The sequence below is a fragment of the Durio zibethinus genome, chromosome 21, assembly GCF_047325235.1.
Source record: "Durio zibethinus cultivar Kanyao isolate XHJ-2024 chromosome 21, ASM4732523v1, whole genome shotgun sequence".
Classification (NCBI taxonomy): Eukaryota; Viridiplantae; Streptophyta; class Magnoliopsida; order Malvales; family Malvaceae; genus Durio; species Durio zibethinus.
The window spans coordinates 12,426,655-12,434,643 of NC_143182.1; the positions used below are offsets into that span (position 1 = coordinate 12,426,655).

The 7,989-nt window shown below is 24.4% G+C and overlaps 1 protein-coding gene across 1 annotated transcript; it reads right to left on the minus strand.

Annotated features, from left to right (window-relative positions):
• Nucleotides 1-5,240: 5,240 nt before the first annotated feature.
• On the minus strand, nucleotides 5,241-6,159 carry LOC111306254 (protein CYSTEINE-RICH TRANSMEMBRANE MODULE 4-like). The gene is made up of 3 exons (XM_022904157.2): nucleotides 5,811-6,159; nucleotides 5,567-5,714; nucleotides 5,241-5,469 (listed from the first exon to the last, which is right to left on the minus strand). Exons 1-3 carry the CDS (start codon nucleotides 5,845-5,847, stop codon nucleotides 5,424-5,426), a joined length of 231 nt encoding a protein of 76 aa, XP_022759892.1. The 5' UTR covers nucleotides 5,848-6,159; the 3' UTR covers nucleotides 5,241-5,423.
• Between the last annotated feature and the right edge of the window lie 1,830 nt (nucleotides 6,160-7,989).

Consider the following 7,989-nt stretch of genomic DNA (forward strand, 5'->3'; position numbering starts at 1 on the left):
TTTAAGGATCCCTAAAAGAATAGATTCGAGTCTACTAACCAAAACAGGGTTCAGGAGTTCGATTACGTGTGAAGAAAGTTATAGCACCCTCACAACGCCCATCAAAAGATGGTACCAGCTTAATTTTATGTTATCCAATAAGCCTTAAAAATTTACCAAGTAATTAGTTATTAGAAATTATTCTCAATTGACTTTAATACTTTTAGCAGAAAATTAAAAAAATTCTCTCACCTCAAGAGTATGCAAGAAAACTACTGTTTTGCTTGCAGAGGCTCCGTCGTTGGATTATTTAACATTAAAAAAAATGAAAAGAAAATAAAGAGGAAGAAAAATGATTGCTTTTGTGCAAGAAAAATTGATACTTTCAACTTTTTCCCAAAATATATTTTTTAAAATTTTAATTTCGAAAAAAATTGATACTTTTAATTTTTCCTCAAAAATCTATTTTTAAAAACTTATTTTTAAGGAAAATTGATACTTTCAACTTTTCCCTAAAAATATATTTTTTTTAGAAAGCTTATTTTCAAAGAAAATTGATACTTTCAACTTTTCCTCAAAAATATTTTTTAGAAAATTTATTTTCAAGGAAAATTGATATTTTCAACTTTTCCTCAAAAATATTTTTTAGAAATTTATTTTTAAGAAAAATTGATACTTTCAACTTTTTCTCAAAAATATTTTTTAGAAAATTTATTTTCAAAGAAAATTGATACTTTCAACTTTTCCTCAAAAATATTTTTTTGAATTTTATTTGAAGAAAATAAAATAATAAAATAAAATAAAATAAAAATAAAAAAAAAAATAAAATAAAGATAAAAATAAAAGAATAATAATAATAATAAATAAATAAATAAATAAATAAACGAAAAAAAAAACCTGAGAACGACTCGGTTTAGTGGCTCGGCTTGGCTTGAGGAAGAAAAATGGCTCGAAGAAGCGGCTCGGAGGTGTCGGATCGGAGACTCGAGTCGCACGCGGGTCAACGCTCAGGTCGGGTTGGATCTTGGCAAAACGCGCGGATCCTCTAGGTTATTTAATGCAGAAACGACGTCATTTTGGGAAAAGTATATAAGGCTGAAGGTCAAATTTTTTCTCTGAATCCCTTCTCCTCTTCTCTCTCTTCCCTTCTTTTTCTCTCCCCTTTCTCTAAACCCCGAAGAACTTCGGTTGAATGCCCGTCAAATTCTAAAAATTTTCGTCGAAATCTGAGTTTTTGGCCGAAAGTTCGTCAAAAAACTGATCGATTTCTGGAAATGGTTGCTAAAAACTGAGAAGTTGGTCAAAAAATTCAAACTTGGCCGGTATAGTCGTCGAAAAATTCAATCTTCGTCGAAAAATTCAATCGGAATCTGAAAATTTTCCAAAAATTTCCAAAAAAAATTCGTAAAAAAAATTCTCCAAAAATTTCTACTGATTCCTAGAGTTGTTCTAAACGCACCAAAACCTTTTTAGCTTTTAAATCTTCTCTGTGTCTGTTTTTTTTTTTCTCTCAGCCAGTATTTCTTTTTCTGTGTGTCTTTTTTTTCTTTGATCCGTGAATCTATTTATAAGGATTGATCAGAAGAGTTTTTGATCAATCCCAACTCCTCTTTGGATTGGGATTCAATCATTGAATCCAATATGGACTTTGATTGAATCCCAGTTCACGATGGGATTCCTTCAAACCAATCCAATCTCCAGCCGAAAAAATCAAAAAAATAAAATAAAAAATCAAATAAAAATATTAATAGATAATTAAAGAAAAAAATTAGATAAATCAAAATATTAACAGATAAAAATAATAATAGATAAATTATAATATATAATTAGATAAATAAAATATATATATTAACATAAAAAAATAAATATATATTAATAAATAGTAATAATAAATAAATAAATAATAAATACATAAGATATAAAAGGAAAAAATATAAAATAATAAAATATAAAATATAAAATAATAAAAAAATAAAATGGACCTACCCATTTGGATCAGGTCCAAATAATTTAGACTTAGATCAAATTAGATGTCTATAGTTACCGTAAGGAACATATTGTGAATATCTATGAATAATTTATGTTTGTTTATTTTTCTTGTTTAAATCAAGTCATAAATTTCGTATCAAGTGCAATCCATTTGGTACTACCCTAATCTACATTTGAGGCAGTGTATATTTGAGCTTCTTTGTATTCCTCCAAATATCGCACCATAAAATAATAATTTAAAAGACAAAAAACAATAATTACAATTTATAAACCAATGACAAACTAATGACTCCGCAAATATCATCAATATTTAATTATAACTTGATAACAATAATGATACAATTTTTAAAATAAAAATGAAATTTATATTTTATGATTACTTCAAACAAATGAAATTTATTACCAAAAAATGTGAAAACTGAAAATTTTAATTTTGATAGAATTTTCTTTTCTTACATGAAATTTAACAATTAACACAAAAGTGTACTTGAAGTCTAACAATTTTGCATATGTAAAATTGATTAAAACTACTTGAAATCTAACAATTAACACAAAAAGTAACCAAAAATAAAATAACAACTACATTGTTAAAAACAAGAAAGACTAACTAAAATAATATCAAACAATAGCTTTAATATAGAACTTGTAAAATAATATGTGAGTAAAACTATATTTTTTAATTAATGTATAAATGGACTTACCTAATGTAATTCATATGAAAATTTACTGAATATAAAAACTTAAAAATTAACATAAAATAATACAATATGAATTTTATAAGAAACCAAGAATTAATATAAAAATTTTTAACAATTTTCACAAATTCATCCCTAGAAGAGGAACATGTTATTTGTAACTTTTTTTTTTTTTTTAAAAAAAGGCAATAAATAAGAGATTAGACAATAAAAATTATACCTTTAACTTTAAGAATAAAAATTTTTTAAAAGATGAAAATAAATAAGATTAAAAAGCTACAAAGATTACATATATTTTATAAAAAACCAAAAACATAAATAAAAAAAGATCAAAATGATATTTACTGTTAATAATAATAAAAAAGTTATTTTTAAAAATAAATCATCACTTTTATTTCAATATAAAAAATATAAAAAAAAAAACACCTTAAATCTTGAAAGCTTAACATCATACAATTTATAGATTCGTCACCAATAATTTGAAGATGAGACAAATTTGTGCGAACAACACCAATAATATATAATGAAAAATTCAAAATAAAAAATTATTTAAAAAAATTCAAAAATTCAAAATCCATAATAAATTATCAAAAGATAAAAGTATTAAGCATTTATTAAATGCTCATAAAAACAATTATAAGCTACGAAACAAAAAAAAAACATACCGTGGAATATTTACATTTCATCAAGTATATCTTTGATGACGGTACTAGTGAGAAAATAAATTATATCATTAATTGTAATTAGCTGAAAATAATTATCTTTATTTTTTATAATAAATTTTTTTTATATAATATAAACTCTCATAATAAATTTTTTTTTTTTCAATCGATATACATTATCACTCCAAATAATATCATGAATATAAAATCTCTAAGAAGTACAAAAAAACTATAAAATAAATCAAAAATTGAAAATAGAAACAAAAATATAACAAAAATAAATTTATTTATGTACCTTTTTATCAACTAACATTATTTCTATGCTAATATGTTGTTTAGTCTTATAATTATAAATATCCCCACAATTGACAAACACACAATTTGATCATTCTCATCTTTTTCAAAAGTCAATTTAGCAATCATTACAAATTTTAATTGGTTAAAAAGCAAACATAAAATAGAAAAATATGATCATGACAAAAAAATAAAAAATAATATAAATGCAAACAATAAAAATTACACCAATTGCCTAAAAAACTTTGAAATTTCAAATAAAAAAAGTCATATATCACAATTAAAAGATAAAAAATTATACAATACAGATACAATAAAAAAACAAATCTCATGTTGAGAACAAAAAAAATATAATACAGTTATGAAATACAGTTATATAATCATCTCATCCTTAAGGAAAATAGTTGAAAAACTAATAGGAGAATTAAAAGTAAAAAAAAAAAACAAAAAAGTTTTAATAAATAATAATTTTAAATAACATAAATAAAAAATAAAAAAAAATCAAGAATCTTTATAAATATTAAGCAATCAAAAGTCTATTGTATTTTATGTAATAAAATTAGAAAATATAAACTTATAATTTATGTATAAATGACTTAACATTTACTGTAAAATATTTAAGTTATATATATATATATATATATGATATAATTATTTGATTGGCTAGTCCATAATACTTTTTTTTTTTTCTTCTTCCTTTTCCTCTCACCTTCCGCTAAGGATGATCAGGATTGGAGCTTCGGCTTCGTATTCGTGGGGGAGAGGCTGGACTAGAGTTCCCAATGTTTGATTGGCATAGATAGTGGCCAAGTCTGGTCATCGTGGGCCATTCAGTGTTGCCTTTTGGATGAAGATGATGATGCATGGAAGATGAAAAAAAATAAAAAAAATAAAAAGAAAATATGATTTGAATAAATGATTTTTAGTTAAATATAATTACGTAAATTAAAAAATAAATTAAAATTTAAGATTATATTTACAGTCATATAGAATTACAAATTTAAATCATATTTACTTAAAAAAATACATGAGAAAAAATTATTTTATCATATCTTTAATCTTTCACCAACGGTATAACATAAAAATATCTTCTAATCTTATCCTTAAGTCATGCAGTCGTTAGTTAATATTTAATAATTTTAAATTTTAAATTTTAACATTTATATTTTGTTTATCTTTTAAGTTACGATATAAAAAATAATAATTTCTAAACTAGTCAACTTTATATTATTTTTGTGGTCCCAAAACCCAATTTTATGAATTATAATTTAAAAGAAATTAAAATCTTATTGTTATTTATTATTTATTATATTCACTAATAATTATTATAAACTTTTAGAATTAATAAATTTGTCACAGATATTATGCCACAACTATATAAACTTAACAAAATCAAATTAATTTTTTAGTCACCAAATAAATGATTGGCTTAATTGCAAAGGTCACTTGTTTTGATGTAGGTGGTTTTGGCTTATCATAGATTATTATTTCTAGGTTCATGCATTCAATTATTGCAGAGAAATTTTTCCTTTTATTTGAGATTGATTGATATTAGAAAGTCAAATCATTTAACCAATAGATCACAAAGATATCCAAATGGATTGTGAAAAACTGACCACCGTAAAAAAAATACAATAATATAATTTATTCAAACACACGTATTTGAGGAAAGAAACCTAAGTCTGATCATCCCCATTTACACAAAAGAGAAGAAGCCTATCATTCCCCATTGTATGATGATCAGACAATCAAACTATTGAACAATGGAACAATAAGCTTTGATGAATGAAAGCTGCATAAATCTTCAAAGGCATATATCGAGAGCACAGCAACAGCACAGAGCAGCACAACTGCAAAAGGCAGACAAATATAAAAATTTGATCACAAAATAATTATACATAGATTGCTAGCGGTATCGAAAGTTTAAAGTAAGAAAGACTTAATTACCATCCCTTCCAGAATCCATCACCTCTGGATTTGGTTTCGATTGCAACAGGATTCTGGGGATATTGCTGACCATCTTTGGTCATGGGGTAACCAGCTGGTGGTGGAGTCAAATAGGATCCTGGCGCAGTGGATGGTGGTGGGTATGCATCTGAACCATATATTCAACAAGTAAACCAAATTAATTGCTTTGCATGATTGGGAAATCATAATTAGATATATCATGTGAAGAAGAGAACGTCCTGACCTGATGGTTGATTGATCTGCTGCAGGTTTTGGCTCATCTTGGAATTTAGTATGAACAAGAAGGAAAACAAAGATGGAGTTTTCAAGATTGTGAAGAAATTAACTAATATCTGAGGAGCTGGAAAGAGATATCAGAGAAGAAAATATGTATTAAGTAAAGGATAAGATGAAAGACGGTGATGAATTGCGATGAGTATATATAGAGAGAAGATAGCAAAAGGGTGTTAAATGTTAGTATTGGGCGGTTTCTTACAAAGACAGGTTTTCTCTTCGGAAGGGCAATCAGCAGCCTGCACCGAGTGGTGGCTGGGCCATACAGGGAGGGAGGATCTGTCCTCCTCCAGTTCCACTAACTCCACCAACCAATAATTTAAATTAAATAATTTTAAACACGATCAGGATGTCATGATATTATATAAAAAATTAAATATAAAATATAAAAATAATATAATTTAAAATTTTAATAAAAATTATACAAAATTTTGGTAAAAATTCAAAAATATATTTTATATTTAATTATGATATAATAATTTATATTTTATATTTATTAAAACAAAATAAATAAATATAAATACACAACTATTCACAACCACAAATATTAAATAAATATATTAAGTAGGCTCATATTTTCAAATTTTCAAATTTTCAAAGCTTTTTTGTCTTTTCTACTCATTATTTATTGTGTCATGACGTATATTCTACGCGTATGCGACCTAACTTCTGCTTACACGTGTTCTTCTCAGAGGCTTTCTAATTTTATATTATTATTTTTCTAAACTTTGGTTTCTTCTTCTCAATTTTGTTTTCGCTTCAGGACATTTGTCAGTTTCCTTTTTTGTTTTCATAAAATCCTTAAATCTGCTTGTTTCTCGAAATTATTATTTTTCTCGTCTTATAATTCGTATTTGAGTATAATTTTTTCGTCAATTTGGATTTTTATTTATAAATATTAGTAATTAAAATTTTATAAAAAATTAAAGTAATTTTAAGTATACATTTATATAATTTTAATCTGATCAATTATTTAAAATAATTAAGATTAAAATTGAAAATTTTAATAAAAAATCATACATTATTTATGAGACAGAAAGGAGACATTTTAGGTGAAAAGCGTGAAAAGACAATTAATCCCTCTTGGTTTCGTACATGCACGATGGAGTTTGGTGATGAAAGGATTAATATCCATAATTCAGAACTTGATGTCGATGCCATATCATAAAAATCACCAACATGCTTGGTAATTATTAATTTTAACATGTTAATTTCATCAAATGAAAATTTAGAATGTACGGAAAATAATTGAATAAAATTTGTAAAATCTTTCAATTGGATGAAAAATTATTATATATATATATTTACATCTTTCATGAAATTAGAGAATTTTAAATCTTAATTTTTAACGTGAATTATTTTTTCAATATGTGAAATTAACTCTCATATTCACCTACACTTTCATTTATTTTCTTCAACTTTTCTTTTATCTCATATAATTTTCCTTTAATGTTTTTAATATTAAAAAAGTAATTTTCCTTTAAAATGTTAATGAAAAGAATGGAAGTATTGAAATTCGAATCTTAATCTTATGACTTATAAGAATTATTTACATTTTTTAAGAGATGTAGATGAATTATTTACATTAAATCTTAATAAGTTTGATCAGTCAATTTTTTTTTTTGTACATAAGTCAAAATTTAAGGAAAGCTGAAAAAATGTTACAAATGTTGGAAATTAAATTTCAATTTTATTAAAAATCAACTTTCAATGAAGATGAATAAATCATTTGAATTAAATTTGATATTCTCAGTCAATCATTCATTTTGATTTTTTTTTTTATGGATAAAACATCTTATTAATGAGAAGAATTATATATTAACTTTCAATTAATATGTGCAAATGGCAAAAAAAAAAAAAAAAAAGACTAATCGGTGCATGTATAATTGCTTTCTCGGGCAATTATAACAACGCGTATCATAGTATCTTCTAAAAAATAACTCCAATGTATCAACACTAAGACTTCTACTTAAGAAATATAATACAACACTTGGGAGGGGATAACCACGAAACCACAATTGTTAATATGACATTAATCTATTTAAATTTCTTATTTTTATATTTATTTAATTATATTTAATGATAAATTTAATTGAAATTAGGAGACATTATTGTATATTTAATTTTGC

Excerpts from the sequence above, each read along its gene's own strand:
- LOC111306254 (XM_022904157.2), bottom strand. The coding sequence starts at position 5,847 with ATGAGCCAAAACCTGCAGCAGATCAATCAACCATCAG. Across the intron at positions 5,715-5,810 it reads GCAGATCAATCAACCATCAG|ATGCATACCCACCACCATCC; the intron begins GTCAGGACGTTC and ends TATATGGTTCAG. Across the intron at positions 5,470-5,566 it reads GATGGATTCTGGAAGGGATG|TTGTGCTGCTCTGTGCTGTT; the intron begins GTAATTAAGTCT and ends TGCCTTTTGCAG.